We start from the raw sequence: 22,394 nt of genomic DNA on the forward strand, positions 1-22,394 counted from the left end.
GAGAAAGGACAAGTGAAAACTCTCACTAAAAACAATTCCAAACCAGGAAAATATCATTTTCTACAGATTTCTTAAGAAATACAAACATTGTTACACAGTTCAACCTTTTAGGTTAATATTTCAGGATATTTGTTAGGTGAATGTGAAATATTTCCACCAAATCTAAACGTCCAAACATTTGAGCATTCCCCTAAATCATGTTTTATTGTTTTGCTTTGTAAAATATTCAAATAAGTGCAAATAAAGAAAAGAAATCCACACAGTTACAGCAGTTATGAGTGACGGGACAACCAGCCAATAATAATATTATCAGCCAACCAATATCAATCTGGCTCTAAAAAACTTGCTTATCTCTTACCTGGAAGTCATGTAAAGCCGCCTCGATCACACTCTTCAGAGGCTTTAGGACACACTTGTGCATGGCCTTTTCTAGCACCTGATCTGTAGAGGATGAAAGTCACATACAAACACACACGTCTTTATTACCAGACAGATAAAAAAACAAACTCTGAGGCAAACAAATGAGTCACAGTTTGACTATTAAAGAGTCATGAATGCCTGACTCACGATGTTAAATCTAAAAAGAAAAAGAAAAAGCCTCAAAAACAAGCTGCCTCTTTGGTCAGTAGACCACACTGCTGCATAAAAGTGAATGTGTAGGACAATAATGCATATGAGACATCGCAAGGCTTCTTTGACTGTACAGTGTGTGTGTGTGTGTGTGTGTGTGTGTGTGTGTGTGTGTGTGTGTGTGTGTGTGTAGGGGGGGGGGGGCTGCTTACGCAGGAGCAGTTCAAAGGAGGTCACTGATGTTGGCTCACAGCATCACCTCTCACAAGGAGGTGATGTTACTACAAAATCTGTCAAGGTATTTTACAACAACAAGTCCTGGATCCCATAAAAGCTTCATTTAATGAAAAGAAAAGAGCATTTTACAACAGGCCCCAAAACCAAATTTATTCTCAAGTAAACTGAACAAGAAAAAAAAAGAGGCCAAGAGAGTATACAAGGACAAAGTCAAGAAGGAGTTTCAGGAAGGAAAATCCAGAAGATCCTGCTGGGGTATCAAAGGGGGTAGTTTTAGTAACTCAAAGCTGGGTTGTATAAGGTATAGGCCTAGTTATGGATGATTACTGTGTGCCACAGATAACAGACAGCACAGCCTGCTTGGAGGAGCAGGTAAGAGTTTCTACATGTAAACTATGCTGTGTACTGCTGCAGACAGAAACACGTTCCATAGCAACTAAAAACAGTCCTACACATGAAACAACATTTCAGTGTCCACTTCATATGTGGTTATTTCACCCTGCTTCAATTGACATAAGCCTTCCCATTAACCTGGGAGTGTACATTTGGATCTTTTGGAGAAATGTCTACCTTTCTGTCGAGTCACCTAAAGAACACGGGGTGAAAACACACTCAACTCAACACAAGCCTGAACACTATCAGGAGCCAGGATCAGGATCAGGATCAGGATCAGGATCAGGATCAGGATCAGGATCAGGATCAGGGAGTCATTTGAGGTCTGGGTTTATAACAGCTGTGTATTGAACACTGCTAAGTCATATAAGTCTGAAGTAATAAACAGTGGTGAGCCTGAGCTCTTTGTTAAGGGTGGATAAGACCACGAGATCCTCATCTGTACACACAGAGGTTATTAAAGACATTATTGTTGGACTCAATGTTGTGTGACCGGGCAGGTACACTCACACACAATTTCTTACAGATAGCTTCCTGGTTACTTCGAGAACAAAATGTCCTTGTCTATTGAGTTGTGTTTTTATCTGGATTACAGGTACACAGCAGCAAGCACAAAGCCAAGCAAGCAGGCATTTTTTAGAATTAGGCATACTTAAACGAGAGCAGTTCTTAGGGTTTACAACTCAAAATATATATATTATGACAAATTTATCATTCTATACATTGTCTGTTCTTATCCAGTCATGGTCATACTGTATGTCGTGTATTTGATATTTTTCACTTTTTTAACTCCGCCCCTCTTGTGTTTTGTCCTTGGTCCATTAAAGGCAGAATTCCATTTTTCAGACCTTCTTCGTTGCTTCAAAGCGGTAGCAGTTGAAGAGTCAAAGGCTCTCTTTACATCTAAAGACAGCCATCCTGTGTTCAGTGACCCCCTCTCTCTCTCCACACATAAAAAAAGGAAGTACATCATCAATGATTATGGTCAGGCTCCTTCATTGATGCTGATGTTGAACATTTTTGGAAAAAGTGTCACTTAAGTCCTTTAAAAAAGATCAACAACTTATAACAAATTATCCATGGATTTTTATTTATTTTTTCCTGAGGGCATGTCGTCCTCAATCAGTTTCTAAACTGTTATAAAAAAATATTCCAATACGTTTTTAGTTCGGTCATTGCTTCCCATCGAAACTAAATATTCAAAGAGCTGAAAGGTTTCAAAAATAGATGTTAGTTTTTTGGGTTTTTTTTATCAAAAAGTCAACATGAATTCTCTTTGGAGAGTAAAGACTGGCAGATTGGTTGAAGTGTTAGCTTTATGACACTGATCATTATTACGTCACTGATTTTGAAGCACTTTGGTTGGACCTCGACAATGGCGCCGTCTGTACCTCAGACCTACGCACATGGGATTCAAACAACTTCCTGCCTACCTCAAACACTGGACAGCAAGTTGCATTTCAACAATTGTGTCTTATTGTCCTCTGGTATAACTGCCTACTGATTCATCCACAGGCATCCACAGCCTGCAGGCAGTCTTTTAGTCTGCAGCATGCTAATGGAGAGACAGCTGCACAGAACCTCGTTCATGTTTTGCAGCTCGCATAAACGAGCGAACATGCACATACAAGAAATGTGTTTCTGTCAAGAAATATCTGCCTTTGTGTTGAGTCATTCGAGAGGTACAGGGTGAACACTTCAGTAGAACACAAGCCCGGGGCGGACACTGTGTCTAAGTGTGGTGGTTCACATGAGGTTAGGGTTTTCAGACGGTCTTTATTGAACACTGCAAAGCCAAATAAATGTAGAGTAATAAACACCGGCGAGCCTCAGTGAGGTGTTTACTGAGGCTGGATAAGTCCATTAGATCCTTGTGTGTATGCACGGAGGGTTACAGGGGCTATTAAGGAAATTATGATGTTATTATATTATTATTGGGCTTCATGTAGTTTGACCATGCAGGTACACACAAACACACCCACACACTCCTTTTTGTTACAAACAGCTTCCTGGTTCAATTCAGAAAGGCTTGTTTCCTTTATCTGTTGAGCTATGTTTGTTTTCAGGCTTTATCTGAAATCCAACCTGCTCAAAGGCTTCCTGTGGACATACATACGTAAACTATAGGGCAGTCAGTGATCTATAATGTGTTATTCAGAAACACAATCAAATACATAGCACAACTGACATTCAAAACACACCCTGAAAACTTGAGAACAAATCTGAAACTCTAAAGTCATGGCCTTGACTTCCCATTTACAACCCCCGTTTTGTTTGTTTCTTATTCAGTCATGGCTGTAAATGGGGTGTATTTAAAAGCGTCCAACCTCTTTTGGCAAACAAACATTCTACCTGTTAAACTCAAGGTCAACATCTAAACACTCATATTAGTCACAACACCCACGCTCCATTGTTACTGCTTAAATATTTACCACATTTCTTCCAAAAGATGTCGGACTTTAAGACGTTGTGTGAAAAACTCTCATCTTAATCTTCCTGCAAACACGCTGGACCACAGCAGTCATTGGCATCAGCTAAGCTCCTGTTCTCCTTTCTTTTAGCCGCGCTTGGTAGGATTTCATCACGTCAGCCTGACTGCATGCTCCGTGCTCGTAACTTTGACCATTTTGTTCAGGTAAAAAAATATATATATAAATAACTGAAAATGTCTTTAAAATAACTCATTCCAGCTAAGAGAAAGCTGTTTACCTTCTCTAAACTTCGTTTTTTTAGATGTAACTGCTCTTTTATCCTTTTAAACTCTGTAGCACTTTGACATTGAAAAATGTAAAGTGCTTTAAAAATAAAATGTGTTATTATTATTATTATTATTACCTTTCACTCAGCTGTATGTCAAAATAAACAACCCACTTCACATTTCCCCTATCCTAAGGGAACACTACAGAGAGGGAGGCTCTTTATGTGCGTATCCATGGTCTGTTAGCACAACCAGAGTGGATCACTTCTCTGTGTCTGAACAAAGCTTTGCTGTTGTTGTTTACAATGAACAAGGGCTGTGAGATGAGTGCAGACAGACACACTTACATATTCATGCAAACGGTTCACAATAATGAGATGGGTTTGGTTTGGCATCTCTTTGTCCCTTTGACTCATGACAACAAACTACTTTTTACAATCATTGTAACCTCAATTCAGTTTCAGTAACACTAAAACAAATAACTTCATTTAAAAATATTTAACCTTAGCACTGTATGCCATAGCAGGGACATAGTAAGGTTAAATATTATTTCTCTAAAATAATTTCTCCTTACTTTAGCACTGGTTTGGAAACGAGAGCAGTTTTTAGGGATCGAGCAATGTTTGGCTACGTTAATGACAAAAACTTTAATTATTCCTGTTTTCACCTTATTGTTTGGACACTTAAAGTCCATCTGCCATCTCTTTATGTCTGCACCTTTAGTGTTTGGACTCATACTTTAATTCGCACCCTTATTGTCTGCATTGACTGTCTGATGTCTTTTTTAACACCTCAAACAGTACATGCAGAAACAACACATACTTTCAGAAGGTCAACACTCTTCAACTGTTATCCACTAGGTTATTTCTTTATATAAGCATGAGTCTATTTTTAATTGTACAGGTTTAATCTGTTTATTCTTAGTCATATAGGGTTAAATCTTGTTTGGACCAGCAGTTGTTTATTATTTACTGTCACATTGTTAAAATAACTATTCAGATATTATCTTAGACGCTATATATTGCTCACTTCTACTACACATTTTGTAAGCTCATTTGAGTGCACACCACCGTCTTTTCAGCTTTAGCACTGTGCTGCATGTGCTGCAGATAGCGCTCAGAGTGTTAACGCCAGAGCAATAAAAAGGTTTATGTACAAGCGCACGATCAGAAAAAACATCAATAGGATATGCGCAATAGAACAATATTAGATCTTTAGTATTTGCTGACCCATTAGTCTACTCTGGCTTTCAGTTTTAAGGAGCCTGAGGCTAGTCATCTAACACTAACATAAGTAAGCCAAGAATAACTCATCGGGCACAGCACTCCTCTGTAACCCAACACCAAGTGCAAGGCAGACTAAGATTCAAATGTTCAAAGTTGAAGCCTGATTTACAAGGTATACTCAAGTTGAGGAATTCACTGAACATTATCGCTGTATGACTTCATTTTAAGCTCCCTCATTGAAGCACATCTGAAGAGGTTTTGCTTCTGAAAATTACGCTGGCTTTAAAAATGTAGAGAAGTGAATACTGTCAAAAAGGGATACGACTAAACCATCACACAACTGTGCCCACGCTTGCAAGGGGAGATGTTTCACAAAGACAGATGAAATAAGCAATCAACAAATCTCATATGTAGTGCATTTTCCTTTTTAGTCTATTGTTAATAGATGAATAGACTTACCGATCTGGTCCTCAGGTATGAGGGACTCGAGAGGCGGATCCAGCTCAGAGCTCTGGCGCAGGTAAGCCTTCATCTGAGTCATAAACTGCCTGAGAGTCTGCAGAAAATCTATCCCCGATGTGTGACAGCTGCGGTTCTCCTGAACAAAGCTGATATAGTCCTGGACCAGGGATCCAAAGTAGGAAGTTTTATTCCTGGACAGCTCAGCGATCCTTTTCACAGCCCGTCTCTCTGGGGTCATAAGAGAGCTGAGCATGCCGCTCACCTTACTGAAACGACCCTTCAGAGCCCTGGGGATGACAAAAGAGCCGCCGCCCAGGCTCACACTGACCCTCGGCCGCCGCGTTTTGAAGGAAGGACGGAGGCGCATTTCAAGGTCTGTCTCCAAGCCGACGCCGTAATCCTCCTCCTCGTCTTCTTCCCCGTCCTCGTCATCGTCACTGCTGTCCTCCACTGGGTCTTGATGATTCAGGTGTCTCGAAGGGTTCGAGGCTAACCCAAGGGAGAATCCAGGAGCCTGGGAGTATTCCAGTGAGTCAGAAGAAGAAGTGGACATGCTCATGTCACTGAGACGCTGGCCTCCCCTCTCATTTGGAGTGGATGGATTATTAGTGTTGTTGTCCAGTAGTACATCGGCAGGAGCAGCAGGCGACGGCTGGCAGGAGGGAAGCTTCGCACGGGACAGAGCCTTAGCGATGGTCTCGTCATCCAGGGCAATGTGACAGCGATGGGCCTCCAGATCAGGCTTCTTCGGTCTTGGAGGCGGCGGGTTCGAAGGCACGCGGGCCAATGAGCTGGCCGTTTTGGACGGGCTGGTCTGCTTGGCACCCATTTGCGGTGGTTGGGGTGCTGGGCGCTTGCTGGGAGACTGCTGTTTTCTAACCGACACAGCAACAGCCGTCGGCATGCTCTTTGGCCTTGTGGTTGCCGTTGGCGGTCCAGGTGGTGGCGGAGCAGGGCGCCGGCGTGACATCGAGCGGGGAGGAGGGGGGCGAGGGGGAGCTTGCCTGGGACTACCGCTCAGATTGACGATGTTCTGCTGCCCACTAGCTTGACTACTGCTGCCCAACGGCTTCATGGATGCTTCCTCCGCATTCTCCAGGTTTATGGACTTGATCGCATTCCGAGGAGGATTATCACGGCTGTGATGGTGCTGATGAGTCTGGAGAAAGAGAGGAGTAACGAAGCACAGAGGACCACTGGAATGTCTTCTCTCCAGACGAAGGGAAGGTGGAGAGGCGTAGGGCCGTAGGGTTGGTGGAGCACTGTCACAGTGAGGCTCAGTGTTTCCCTGCTGTGACCCCCGGGCCTCCCTGTTCCTGTTAGTCCGCTGGAGGCTCAGGGTTCGGCTCAGAGGGCGACAGGGACGAGGAGGAGTGCGACGCTGGCTGCACAGGGCAGAGTCCCAGAATCCTGTAAAACACAAGACAAACACACACACACACACACACACACACACACACACACACACACACACACACACACACACACACACACACACACACACACACACACACACACACACACACACACACACACACACACACAGGCAAACATTAACTACCTCAAGCTAAACACAAACTTCTCCTTGGACAACTCAAGGTTCCCAGAAAATGAGTTAGTCTTAAATAACAACTAGTAACAGGAGACTACACATGAAAAAAATAGTAAAAGAACAGTGAAATAAAAAAAAAGACAATCTATTTCTTACCAACGGTGAGTTAAGCCCTTTTAAGTTCTCCTAAGTTTTCTCTCTGCTTGGTTGTAGCTTTCCTCTCGTCAGTGGCAGAAATGCCGTGAGCACAGCCCTCTGATTCACAACCAGCAAACACACAAAGAGGGAGTCGCCCATGCTAATGACAAAGTGGGAGGGAACTAAACACACCACCCGGCACAGAGTTCCAGATTCTGCAATCCTTCTTCGTGTCCTCTTTTCCTCTCTCATACGTCTCCAGCTCCCCTCGGCGAGTAGTTTTAACAGCTTTCCTGTTCTTTGAATCGTCATCGACCGTGTGCATACGTTATTTTATATAATGTTGTGCCTGTTTTTATCTAGTTTTAATTTTTCCATAACAGTGGCTACCACGTTTCCTCTTTGGTGTCATGTGTGCCTTTCTACTGAATCATCTCGTTGTTTTTAAGTTATTTACAAAGACAATCCTCCTGCAAGCTTTAAAAAAAAAAAAAATAAAAAAAAACCCAGACTGAATAGAAAAAGAATCCACCCAGGCCTAAAGGAAACAGTTCAAACACATTCATTTAACCACACTGAAAAGAAGAAGCAACAAGTCAAGCCACTTAAAAATATCTATGCAGTGACAGCAGCAGAAGCCCACTGATGACAGTTCCTGCAGGCTAAAAAAGGAAAGGTTAACCCTGCCTTTCACAGAGCAGTAAAGAAGCACGCTCCAGCTGATAGAGCAGCTTTATATGTGACCTTTGTTACCTCATTGTCTGGAGACTGAAATGTGATGGCATTCTCACTTGTCCATGTGAGCAATGACCACTTGACATACTGTGGAGTCTGTCGAGAGGGCCGAGCTGCAAGAAGCAGGACAACCAGAACTCTCAGATATACATTCAGATTTCTCTAATCTCTCACACAAACATATGCGGTGAGAAACTCGACCGAACAAATATAAGCCAGCAACATCTACAAAACTACATGAGGGTGATGTCAAATGTACTGTAGCTCTGGTGAAAGAATCAACTAAAAAAAACATCTTTTTACAGCCCCAATTTCATTCATGCAACAGAGTAGAGCATACTAAACAGCCTGAGTCGACGTGAATGAAACTTACCACCCCTTCAAATGAAAGGCCTCACACAGTAGCAATTGTGGACTTTATGCTTCAAACAGATCAAGCAATTTTTGAATTCGACCATTTTGAAATACAATCCTGACGTCAGGATTAACATCGCTGCTCAGGCTGCAGACCTGCTAGCAGCTCTGTGAGGATCATTTCAGCTAAACATCGCTTTGAGATAAATATGAGCTACTATGAGAATGCAGACATCCTCTCAACAACATTTCAACACAAACTGGTACACTTTTTCTCATATTTATCTTCCGCTATAAAAAAACATGTTGACATCTCTTCTTTTAACTTATGTACATTTTACCTATTATATATTTTAGGCCTCCCACTAAATCAGTAGTCATGTTAGCTTGGAAGTGGTTGAATGCTTGCTTACATTTAGCTAAGGGAGATCTTATTTTTTCTAATGCAATATATGACCCTTTTTTTGCTTCACATTTTCCACTTCCAACTGTCCTTTGTGTTGCAGATCTATCAGAAAGCTGTGATGTGATAACTATCCACTATGGGTTCCTGAGAACTACACACCATGCCGTCTGTCTGCTCTGCATTCACACCGCCATGATACTCTGAAGCAGGAGCTAAAAAGGTTCCTCTTAACAGGGTTCGAGGAACTAAAATAGTTCATGGTTCATAGTTCCTGCATTGCAGAACCAATAAAAAAGATGGACGGTTCCAACAGATCCTACAAGAAAAAGGTCAAGAAAACACCTTATTTGTCTGATTCTTTTTAGCTATTCGACTTGTGACCTGGAACAGAGCGTTATGTAAACAGCAATTTAGCCTCAAGCCCTGAATTTGATTCAGAGGAAATTGTCCGCCGTGTGTGTTTGATGTATTACCAGTCTTACCCTTTCTGAGACATACTCACAAATGACTTTGTTTCCATTGTCAACAACATCTGTAAGTGAAATTTACATGAAACAACTTTCTTACACATCTTCAGCCTCTCTAAGAACTGCAATAGTTAACCGTGTATTAATAGTAGTGACTATAGACTGTTGGGGACTGTTTTTGTTTCACATGTGCGTGCCCAGCTTCCACGACATAAATGCCAGCCTGTTTTTTTTAAAAATCTTTTAATAGAAGCTTCCCATCGGAGAAGGGGAGTTTCCCTTTATGACCGCACATCTAGCTAAGAAATACTCGAGCTTAAAAGGGCCTTTTAACTTCTCCCACTTCACGTCAAATATAAAAACAGGCACGCAGAAGGCATTTCAGTGAAAGCAGACACCCACGTCTATTCACAAGATTCCAACACGCAAATACAAAAGCATCTTTTCATGTTTGTAGAAGCTATGACACAGTTAGCTGCAAATATTACATTAGCACTTGCAAACCTTGTGCGTTCTCACACACACACTTGAATGTACTATGATGGTATGTGTTTGTTTAGACAGCACCGTAGATTTCCACTCGCCACTCCCTTCTCCCAACACACTAAGCTCTGAGTTATGTCCCACACTTCTACTGTAAGGAGCTGACTCACTGCAGTTTCACAGCAGCAGAGCCGAGAATAACTCCACAGAGGTGAAGCGACCGTATCTGCTGTGAAACAGACCTGAGTGTTCGGCTCACAAATAAACTGTATTTGTTGCAAACAGAGGAAGGTGTAATCCCCATTTGCTAGTTTAGTTTCAGAATTTGTAACAGAAGATGTAACTGCCAGGGAAAAAAACTGTGGTTGAGGTGAAGGTGGAAAGTACAACACTGCTGTTCTTCATTTTTAACTTCAGTCTCGTGTACTTCTTTCAAAATCTAGCATTTATTTCTTTTATATTCTCCCTATGTTTCAGCACATTCTTTTACAGTGTGTAACCATGCAGTTAACACAACACACCACTATTAGATTGGACTTTCTTTAACTGCTCCAGAAACTTTACAAACATTATCTTCAGGTACTTCTTTAAGCCCAAAATTGTAACATTGTAAAATATTACATTTTGTGTTCCTGCCTTTTTTATGGATTTTGAAGAAAAAGTTTTTGTATATATATTTTTTTTAACTTTCTGGAATAGTCCTCTGCAGCATCAAATATCTATGTGATCTAAAAACTTTTAAGATTACCAAGAAGTTTAACTTAACTGATGGAAATACTGTATATACTGTATATACTGTATGTACAAACTGTACAATGATCTAAGTGTTGTCTTTCTAAACCTACTGATGTTAACTATACTTTTACTTACGACTTCACCTGCAGTGTTTCCTTTAAAGATGAAATTCAAACCAGATACAGAATTTCAAGAAGAAGAATCAAATGAGGGCTACCTGCTCCAAGCTGAGCCACCTCCTCCAGTTCTTTCTGAGTCTTTGCAGATGCAATGGCTTCTGGGAGTTTGAGTGAGAAAGGCAGGACGTCCCTAAATGAAAGATGAACACATAATCAATAAATCAGAAACAAGTAGTCACTAAAAAAATACAAGAGGTTAATTTCAAAGGGGGAAACAGCAGCAGCTGAATGAAATTCAGGGTTTAGTTGTGAAACTTAAAATGCTTCCACATGTTTCCCCTGTTGACTTTTCTTTTCTTGTTGTTTGTTTTATTGCTCAATGGTCAGGGTAATAAAGCCCACTGTCCTCAGTTTGACAGATATATCATCAGAAAAACTGATGAAGTCACACATTATTTGGCATAACAAACCTGCACACTGGCATACAGAGAAGTGAAAATGTGTTCAGTCATCATTTTAAAAATTTGCCAACCCTTTGTTTCCAATAGAAACTCATATACACAACATGTGCAGAGGAAGGATGATATTAAATTAAATTAAGTTGAGAACATTCACTTTCACTTGAAGACAAATATAAAAGTTTCAAATTCAGGAGAGCCTTTTGGAGAGCAGTCGCCTTTCCAGGTGAGTCCACTATTTTTGTGGACATCGCTCATGGTAGAATGTACTGCGTCTGTTTTTTTTAAACTCCTACATCAGTCTGTGTCTCCAGAGCTGGCACGAGCTAAAACGAGAAGTGAGAGACCGGGCACACAAAGAGCTGACTGCCGCTTGCTGGACAAAAATGTATCAACATCCACAGTGTTTCCATCCTCAAATCCTCCTCTAATCATCACAGAGGGAACACAAAGAGAGAAACTGGAGATGTGATATGTAAAGAGTGACTGAAGAATACAAGTTGTTTACCTGCTTATACAGTAGAAAGCCACCAGGCGGAACAGATCTGCAAAGCTGATCCCAGATCCCTCAAGGGAAAAGGCTGGAAGCAAATGAAATGTGTAAACCACTTTTCATACTATAAACTCTATAACAAAAATACACTTACACTGCTTTTGGGATTGGGACTCACTAGTATTTATTTATTCTTGCTTCATTGCTAAACACTGACTCTTTATTCTTTTGTTGACACTGTATCTTTGGTTACATTTTTAGTATAGCTGGACTGTCTGTGTGCCTTTGACTTCCCCCCAGGGACAAATAAAGTTTTTTGAATTGAAAGAGCAAATATCTGACACTTAAATAACCACATGACATTACAGTCCCAGTGGACATATCTCATCGCAGTACAGGGACTTGATAAGTTAATTCACAAAAGATACTTTATCAGGGGTGTGAAAGCATCACGGTTTATTTCCACATAGTAAAGTGTTTGTGAGGTGAATAGCACGTGCATGTGGCTTTGTTCTATGTCTCTGTATTTGTGTTATCCACTTGTATCAGCCAGTCAGACAGTATCATATCTGTTTGTGTTTCCCTTTTCAATATACTGTGAGCATTAAGGGACAGGAGTTCACCTTGCAGTAACTTGGACTAGGTTTTGTGTTTTTGTGTGACTGTAGGTTTTTCTTTTTTTGTTTCAACAGTACAAGTGCATTTAAAAAGAGACAGCAAGCAACTCCCTTGTTCTGCAAGGCAAACTACTGTTTTTAGAACAGCATCTTACTCTCTATGTTCTACTCTATCTCGTTCTACCCATTAAAGGGATCCTAAATGTAACATAGCAAATTTGAATAGACAGTCCAGTCCGTCTTTGGCTGCTGGCTGAAGCATCTGCTGGAGCATTTCACAAAACATTTTATAACTCAAAGTGCAAAACATTAAAAGTAGTAAACAGTATTTTTAGAATGTACTGAGGGTGGTTCATGTTCAAGTCAAGCCCAAATCACTCATGCACAACGGTAACTTCAGGCACCACTGGCAGTATGACAGGCCAAGTTGAGAGTAGCTGACCCACATCTAAGGGCAAACCGGGCCAAAGGCAACCACCCCTCCCCCCCTCCCCCTCCCCTTCCACTTCCATGTGCAATGTCGTTTCAGCAGGGAAAATCCACAGCTGCTATGTCATCACACTTTGGCACTGTCACAACTCCATGACTAACTCTCAAACTCAACCACTAGGCATCAATACAGAACGTATTATTGTAAGATTATAAGGGACTTAAAAAAAGACAGATCACAGCCTTCGTTTAATTGTTATCGTAAATTATTTGTGCTCTCCTCAGAACGACGACGACGTCGCATGAAATGCAAATATGCACATACTCTAATCTCGTTTGCGTCATTGCTTATCTTCAAACACAATACGCGGAGGAAGACGGGAAGTGACATCTTTAACTCTGTGACCCAGAGAGGGGGTTGTGGTGGAATAAAAACAGAATCAGAAGACCAAATGAAACTGAAAGATCACTTTTCAGATCACTCTCTCTTCAACTTCTGAGTTGAACTTTTGTTTTACAAGGTCTGCACAGTCACATATCATGAAGTAGTCTGACGATCATTAAGATGATCTAACCAGAGTTGGTTTGGAGTTGTTATCTGTAATAATTGATTCATTTAAATTATCTCAATGATGGTGATAGTTCCGTCAGAGTGAACCTGATAAACAGACACCTTGTTCAATTTGATCCTGTATAAAAGTTTAAAAAAACATTCATTTATTTAATACTCTTCCAAAGAAAGTTAAATCTTTTCATTCATTGAATAGTTCATTCTCTACATGTACAGAAAGGTAAAAACCCACACGTAGCCATGGGAGATTGTGGTTTGTATAAACCTGCAGTGCAACAAAATAACCTCAGGCACCCATTTGATTAACTTACCTGTTTAGTGTTTAGAATAATGTGTTCGTATTCTGCATCCCTATCGTTATTTAGATCACTCTGGCATGTGTGTTTATGTCGCACACTGTCATAAAAGAACGACAGAATGTTTCATTTCTAACAACTTCCACACATTCAAACACTTTCTTTACCTTGAAGCTTAGGTTGTGACAGTTCTAAGTCTATCAAACTATCAGGACTACAGCAGGAAATGACATCAGGATAAAACATGTTATGACTTTCAAAACTCATTTAAAAATAAGTCTCAGAATGTTAACATGTTCATTTTGGAAAATTCACATACTTCTTAGTCAATATGATGTAAGTAATTATTTAAAAAAGAAAAACAAAAAAAACAAATAGAATAAAACAAACCCAATTTCAGATTACTTATGTGTTCTGGCAAACTGTCCTTCATCATCTATAGAAAAAGGTGCACAGACTCTAGAGGTATGACGAATTTGAAAATGCCAAGAAACCAAAAATGTGTATGTCACTACTTGAATTTCCCTCGGGATCAATAAAGTATCTATCTATTTATCTAAACACACTCCTGTTGTAGAGCAATTCTGGGAGTTCACCCAAACAGGTTACTTACTGTACTGGCTCTCTCTGACAGGGAAGTGGCTGATAGGAGATCCTGACAGAGTCTCCTTCAGACGCACAGACAGAACTTTTCTCTGCAGAACAGCCGACTTCCTCACAAGAAACACCTGGAAAACATGGAGTCAGAACTCATTCAGTAAAACACAGTTGAATGAAATGAAATGGAAACACATGCATCCAAGATAGATAACCCCCCTCACCCCTGGTGGCTGCTTGAGAAGAATGTGACCAGCTTCCTCTTCACTGACCGCCAGCAGCAGCCACACCGGATGGGTTTGAGTCAGCCTGTCCAGCACGCTCATCCTCCTCCGTAAGGAGTCGTACCCAGAATCCCTTTCAACCCCCACACCGCCATAGTGTGGGGACTGCAGGTAAACACCGCTCAACTCACTTTCCATCCTGGCAGATACAACGAGACAGACTTTAACACTTGTGCCATCTGCTGGTGGACATGAGTACCAACATGTTGTGGAATTTACAGATATTCCTAAAAATAGTTCAACACAATGTGAAAAGATGCAAAGCAATCTGAAGTTTTTTTTTATTTTCAAGATCTGCCTCATTAATATCACATTTCAAGATTATTCAGTCATAAAAAAAGACAACTCAAGTTGAATAAAGTCTAAATTAAAATTGTCAGAACATTTTTGAATGAAAAAAAAAAGAAGCCTCACCTCTGTTGGTCTGTTGGCTCCTTGTCAGCAGTAGGGGAGATCTGGACCATCTCTTTAGTCAGCTCCCCGATCTCCAATGCAAATGTGTCAATCAACTGGAAGGAGACGGAAAGAAAGGTTTTGACTGATGACAGAGCATACGAAGGAGAAGAGGAGGGCACAAAGCAAGAAATGAAACTGACAGCATTCCTCAAATGTGAATTAGGAAGCCAGAAACTGAGGCAACATTTCTGCATTGTTACCATCCTGAAACAAAGAGCAGGGAAATCATTAGTCTATTTTCCTGTGGACCTCATTTCCAACAGACAGGAAACATGAAGACAAAGCATTAGAAAACAATCCCCCACATTAACGTCCAGACGAGTCATATACATATTAATCTGTCAGAGCGGCAGTAGCTCAGTCCGTAGGGATTGGGTTGGGAACCGGTAAGTCGCTGGTTCAAGTCCCAATGTGGAACAAAATATGGAGGTTGGTCTGGTAGCTAGAGAGACCACCAGACCACTTCTCGAGCACTGCTGAGGTGCCATTGAGCAAGGCACCAAACCCCACCAAAGCTCAAGGGGCGCTTCCAGTGGGGACAACCACTGCACCTCCATCTCTCCATTAATTCATGTCCCCAGGTCTGTCTTGTGCATGTGTGTGATTCAGGCCTCTGTGTATGAAAGTAACACAATTTAATGAAGTATATCTATGCCCAATGTGTCTCAACTTCAAATGCAGTCTGGAGGAAGGCCTGAAAGACTACATCTCCCAGATCACAAAGGACTTTTCAGGACTACAGAGAGAGAGAGAGAGACAGGTTTAAGTGAACTGCTGTTAAAATCAAAACACAAGGATAGAAACTGATATAACAGTATGAGGGGGGAGTTACTGTTTCTAAATTAAAACGATCTGTGCATAGATTTACTGAATTAAAACTTTTGCACACAACCTTTCTAGCTTGGGTTAAAGCTTTCTGTGACATCATCAAAGTCATGGTCATTATTGAAAAGTAAACAAGCCAGACTGAAATAGTTGATGGAGGAGTTTGGGGTTATACTTGAATTAATCCTTCCAGCAGTACACAAAGTTGCTGTTGTAAAAGATTGGGCTGTTATGTGGGGATCCTGGCCATCTTGCAACAACGTGTGTGATCTGTGCCTGGTCAGTACACACCACTTGGACATTAATCAAGCAGTAGCCCTTTCTATTACGGACCAGTTCCCCATTCTCACCACCTGGGTTAGTAATGGAAATGGGGGTGCAGCGATTAGCCCCAATTAGGATATTCCTGAAAAACCTGCTCTCCTCAATCCAGCAATCCACCTGTCGTGTATGGTATCCCAGGTTACATACGTGATGACGTCAAGGTGACGCAAAGGGCAGTGTTGTACTGGAAGTATGAGAATAAAGCAGCATGTGAAATGCTCCCGGTGTGAGTAATCGGATATACTGTGAACTCAATATTAATACCGGTCAAAACACTACAAATGGCGACAAGGATCTAAGACGGTATGCTGTAATGTGCACAAACTGTAGATGGTGTACGAACTTAGATCTGTCGAAGGGGAAGAAAAGAGGACGCACGAATGAAGCTAGCATGGCGCTAAGTTTACCAGCTGTCGGTCCCTTTGATGTGCTGAGTGAGTCAGCTAATATTGGAGTTCGCTGGGAGAAGTGGATAAATAGTTTTAAACTCTATTTGGGTGATTCTCATGAAATCTTGATTTCATAAAGTTACAACATGACATTTTTAAAAGGCAAGAATAAAGATGTTTCTTTTATAGGCATTATAAACAAGGTCTTAAGTGTTCGTGGGCATTAATTTCAAAATATTTACTGACAGTTTACCAACTTTTAGAACACATTTTCCAAAACAAGTCCATAAAAATCTCATTACCGCAATGGTCTCAAAACATTAAGATCATACAATGAAAAAATGAATCTCAGTAACACGGTGAGCGCCAGCAGCTGCAGAGACAGATTTAGAAGTTGAGGACGCGCCGTCGTCTTTTAAATCGCAGCTGTGGAAGCGTTTTATTGTCTCCTAAGTGATTTCTGGCTTATCAAACTGAACTTAAAACTCTGCTTCGTCACACAGAGTCAGAGCTTCCCTGGTTTAGTTTGAACAAAGGAGCGTGAAAAACTAACATGGAGAGTTACGGTTGCGGTTTGTGCAAGTTCATCTTGGTCTTAAATAGCTATTTCTTAAACTTGCTCTTTAGCCCCTACATTTGCATCCCAGAGCTCAAACTCGACTCTCTCAGGTCGTCATGGAAACCTCACACAGTTGCTTTAGATAGATAGATAGATAGATAGATAGATAGATAGATAGATAGATAGATAGATAGATAGATAGATAGATAGATAGATAGATAGATAGATAGATAGATAGATAGATAGATAGATAGATAGATAGATAGATAGATAGATAGATAGATAGATAGATAGATAGATAGATAGATAGATAGATAGGTAGATACTTTATTGATCCCGAGGGAAATTCAAGTGATCCCGAGGGAAATTCAAGTGATCCCGAGGGAAATTCTTTAACACACCCTGACCAATCACATCAGAGGGAAAATGGTTTGTTTGTTTGTTTTTAAAAACCAACAAAGAGTTTGGAGTCTTTTCTAGAACAGAATCCTCGATTGAAACATCAGAGGAACACTGAGGTTACAAAATGCTCAGAGTTCACTCCAAGCTTCATAACCACTTTGAGCAGCCTCTTGATCAGTCGTTATTTTCACAGCAAGTCGGAACTTTTACAAACCTTTAAAAAACTTTCACTTACTCCGTTCTCTACGAGCACAGTCAGTAGTTTCGACCTCTGTAAGAACTTTAACTGCAGCGATGGATAAACGCTTTCACAACCAAGCTCAAAGTCCAAGGAGGAGCATAAATCTGGAGGATACCTGCAGCAGCATGCAAGACTTCCAATACCAGTTTGACTCAGAATTCGAGGAGGACAAAATGTCCCGACTGGTGGCAGAAAATACTCATTTAAAAGCACAACTCAAAGATGCCGAGTACCACCATAAAAACTTTTATTATAAATGTGCAGCTGCAGACAAGAAAGTTACACAGCTCAAGACCAAGCTGAACAAGGCTCGCTCCGATCTGCTCCAAGCTGAGAATAAAGCTGCAGCTTTGGAGAGCCAACTTGAGATGGCCAAACAGAAAAAGGAGCAGCCAAGCGCCAACGCCACTGCTGAGGTTTCTGCAGCCAATCAGTGCACCCAGACTAAGGACAAAGACACCTCAGAGCTGATCCTGCAGCTGCAGACAGCTCATGAAGATCTGGACAAATTCACCCTCAAACATCAGTCCAGTGAAGACTTGCAGGAAGAGGATGAGCAAGAGCACCGGCAGAAGGTCGGTGCTCTGAAGACGGGCATCCTGAGCCTCAGTGAGAAGCTGCAGCAGGAACAGGCTGCTCTCATGAAGAAGAAAAAATGGATCCCTGCACCGGCCAGTCTGCTCAGGATGAGGAGGCAGAGAAGATTAACTTCCACATGCAGAAGCTCCAAACTCATCTCCTGAACCAGGCCCTGAGTCTGAATACAGTCTGCAAGGAGAAGAAAGCTTCCAACAAATTCAAGTGGCTCAGAAGCCACCGAGAGCAGGGGCAGCAGACTGACGAGCTGGACGAGACAGCAGCGAGTCAGACAGCTGCCGATGTCGAGAAAGACATGCAAAGGCTCAAAGAGGAGTCTCAGGCGGAGCTGGAAAGGTCCCGCTCTACCTTCACGGCCGATCTGGAGAGCCTCAAACCTGTCAACGCTGAGCTCGCTGCGGCCCAAAAAAATGCCCAAGAGGAGCTGCAGCAGCGGCAGAAGGAGTGGCAGGAGGAGAGGAGCTCCCTCTTAGACGCCATTCAGCTCCTCCACAAAACTCTGAAGGAGAAGGAGGAGAAGTGGACGGAGAGGGAGAGCTGCATGGCCTACAGGATGGAAGCGCTGGAGAGCAAGATGGCAGAGATGTTGGAGAAAAAAGCAAAGAAGAAGAGAGGCTGGCTCAGACGAATGTTCATCTGCTCCAGCTCCAACTAACACCGCTGGTCTCCTGCTCGCTGCACTGAAACATGTGCATGTGAAGAAATCAATAAAAAAACAACTAAAGTAATGAATGCATTCATGTTTCATGTTACATTCTGATAACAGAATGTTTAACTTTTAACTGGAGAAATATAAAAAGATCTCCTTACCTTGTAGCCATTTTGAACATACTGGAAGATGTGATGCTTCACTCAAACTCAAACTGTATCAAAATTCTTTGTGTGTGTGTGTAAATGGTCCTTAAAAAAATGTTGCGGATGATGAGAACATCAGTCAGGGACACTTCAATTTTCCATAATACTTAAGTTATTAGTATACATGAATATTCAGTTGATACTTTTTCTGCTATTTGAAAACATCTAATATAGATTACATTTATTTTTTCCTGAATATTTTCATTTTACTCTGTTTAAATTACATCATAACATACATTCAGTCAGAACTGGACTAGTTGAGGTAATGAGAATTTCAGCAGAAAATACAATAAAATACTAAAACAATTCATTCTTATGTTGAAATTAATCTGTGTGCAAGGTAGAGAAGATTGTTATCTTCATTATAATATTTAGTTATATAACGAAATGTCACAATTTATATTTAGAATCACTATGGACATGGTATTGTAATGGTTTCATGAGAATGACCCATTTAGCTGCATCAGGAGCGTGTGTTGCTCCAAGGAAAATGGCTTTATTGCCACATTTAGCAGGACCCGATATTCAGGACATATTCTTCACTTTGGAGGGTGCAGATGAGACAGACTACGATGAAGCGGTAAACAAATTAAACACATACTTCACACCTCAAAAGAACATTCCCTATGAGCGACACATGTTTAGACAAGCTGAACAAACGCAAGATGAGTCTATGGATAGTTATGTGAGTCGATTAAAGAAGCTGGCTGCAACGTGTGAATTCGGAGATAACAAGGAGGATTTCATTCGTGACCAAGTGCATTTCAAACGCACTGCGCAGACGGCTACTGCGGGAGAAAGATCTGAAACTTCCAGGGCTCTTGGACATTGCACGGACAATGGAAGCAACAGATCATCAGGCCGCAAGGATGGGGAAATTGACTGTTAATGCTGTGGAGAAAGAACCCGCCAGAGGGACGTGCAAAATGGTAAGACCCAAAGACTCAACAAGACAGAATCAATCACCGCCTCATGAAATGTTTCCTATGTGGGCGTGAAGGTCATTTAAGTCGTGTGTGCACAGTAACAATAATCAAAAAGTGCAATAACTGTGACAAAGAAGGACATTTTGCTAAGATGTGTAAAACGAAGAAACATATAAAGTAAACAGCTGTTGGGTCCAGCCAGGATGGCAAAGTTCAGGCTGTGTATGTTTGGAGAACTACGACAAAAGACTCTTTATCCCAGCATGCCTTGCAGGTACTCCCAGAATGCCTTGCCACACCTAACACATAGGTGTGAAGTCTGGGAGGTATAAAGCCGGCCATGCCCCATTGTTCACTCTCTTTCAAACGTCGTCTGGCGACGTCCGAGGATACCCAACTCTGTTCCTGTTTCCAGCACGCTTCCCTTTGTTTAAAAGTTTTGGCGCGCAGCTGATCCAAGGCCTTGAAGCATACCGACGTCCTAATTTCCGAGCCTAGATCATCCACTTGAACGCATCTCAGAAGTATAGCGTTCTATTTCTCCCGTAATGAAACGGTATTGAGAGAGACTGGAAGGATTACGTCTCGTTCCGTCCTTTAAAGAAAGGACACTCACGGAGATCACCTCGCTCGACGGAGGACACGACGGCCCTGCTCAACCCCATTGGACACGCACCGCCATCTCCAAACAACTGCAGAAAGGCCGTTCCAGAATCTTTTCCTTCATCAACCGTGGACAAAACGGTTCCAAGTGAGGCTTAGCTAGGTCTGGGCAGTTAGATATAGAGAGTGTGTTTAATAACTGAGTTATTATAGTGAAACGGTGATAATATTTGCTTGGTGTTTGACCACTGTGTCTTAGATTTTACCAGAGTAAAATCTCCTTTGTTCTCCTTATTTGTGCCGCTGTGTCTCGTGTGTTTATCTGTGAGCTCCCACGTCATAACCGGGTAATAGACTCACTATCAGAAAGACTAGTGTGAACGCCGTCTGATACAAATCCGGCCACTTGCTTCTGGTACGTGACGTAAACTGTGCTCTGAGTTGTGGTGAGCTCCAGTCCGAGATTGAGCTGTCGAGGTGCGTTGTTTTCCCTCGCTCTCTCGCCTTTACACACACACCTTTCGGTAAACGCACACACATAGAGACCTGTGGCTTTCCAGACGCTGCAGAAACGTAGATCACGTTCTGTGTCCGCCATCACGTGACCACGCGTGGTCGTCGCCATTTTGATCTGTCTCTGTCTGTCTGTCCCTCCCCCTCTCTCTTTCTCTCTCTCACACACACACACGCACACACACACACACACACACACACACACACACACACACACACACACACACACACACACACACACACGCACACACACACACACACACACACACACACACACACATGTGCCACGCTTGTTTGTTTTGTTTGTTAATTGTAGTTTGGCTTATGATGGTTATTTGTTTGATTGGGTTTCATTGATTTACTTGATGTTGCTTTGTTAAATAAATTCTATTATATCTTAAAAAGTCGTTGTTTGTGATCACTGTGAATTTGCTTTGTGACTTAGGCTGGGTGAAAGGGCTTTGTGTTCGGATTTCACACCTTCAATTAAATACAGATTATTAATTATTAATGATATTGGTATTTAATTAAATAATTTGAGACTGATATTGGTAATATTTTGGTTGTTCCCTGTTTACAGGGTGGTGCCCCGAGGTTTATTAAACGCAGTTTAATAACAATGATTGATTTAGATTAATAATTAAATAAACTTAATTATTAATTTATTTTGACAATCAAATTTTACGTCATAAAACCCAACATAACCGTTGGTCAGGTATTCGCTCCTGAAAATTCCCAACACAGATTAACAACCAAAGACATGCAAAAGCAACCCAGTGACAGTGAAGATGACCATGTATTCACAGTGAATGATAGTGTGGAGGATGGAACACTAACTGTACTGGTAAATGAGCAGCCAGTAGAAATGTTAATTGATTCAGGGGCTACATGTAATATTGTGACTGAGACAAAGTTCCAACAGCTTAAGTCCAAATGTAACATTAAATTGCAATGCCCAGAAAAGCAAGTCTACCCATTTGGCTCAACCACACCACTCCATGTAAAAGGTATTTTCATGGCTGATGTTAAAGCAAATGGAAAATATGTCAGTGCAAAAATCCAGGTGATTGAAGAATCACGAATACGTGTGCTGGGGATAAAGAATGCTGTTCAGTTGGGACGAAGTGCCAGTTTCGCATATCACAACTGGAATTCATGGGCCATGTACTTTCCAAAAACGGCATAGGTGCAGCTCAGTCAAAGATTGAGGCAGTGGAGAACACACGACGGCCAACAAATGCGGCTGAGGTGAGAAGTTTCCTAGGGCTTGTTAACTACTGGGGGAGATTGATTCCAAATCTGGCCACAACATCAGAACCACTGAGGAGGCTCACAAGGCAATCCTGTAAATGGACATGGGAGTCAGAGCAGGAAACAGCATTCG

At 41.5% G+C, this 22,394-nt stretch overlaps 1 protein-coding gene across 3 annotated transcripts in view; it reads right to left on the reverse strand.

Moving 5' to 3' along the window:
- The window catches only part of LOC306820094 (ras and Rab interactor 2-like), a 272,812-nt gene that overhangs the window by 4,440 nt on the left and 245,978 nt on the right, over nucleotides 1-22,394 (reverse strand). For all 3 annotated transcript variants that reach the window (XM_079337766.1, XM_079337767.1, XM_079337768.1), the window contains 7 exons: nucleotides 14,735-14,829; nucleotides 14,261-14,459; nucleotides 14,053-14,167; nucleotides 11,542-11,614; nucleotides 10,674-10,765; nucleotides 5,584-6,996; nucleotides 359-441 (listed from right to left, as the gene is read on the reverse strand). In XM_079337766.1, coding sequence (XP_079193892.1) covers nucleotides 359-441; nucleotides 5,584-6,996; nucleotides 10,674-10,765; nucleotides 11,542-11,614; nucleotides 14,053-14,167; nucleotides 14,261-14,459; nucleotides 14,735-14,829 — 2,070 coding nt within the window. The remainder of the gene's footprint in view (nucleotides 1-358; nucleotides 442-5,583; nucleotides 6,997-10,673; nucleotides 10,766-11,541; nucleotides 11,615-14,052; nucleotides 14,168-14,260; nucleotides 14,460-14,734; nucleotides 14,830-22,394) is intronic.

The sequence above is a fragment of the Symphodus melops genome (genome assembly GCF_947650265.1).
Source record: "Symphodus melops genome assembly, chromosome: 2".
In the NCBI taxonomy this organism is placed as follows: Eukaryota; Metazoa; Chordata; class Actinopteri; order Labriformes; family Labridae; genus Symphodus; species Symphodus melops.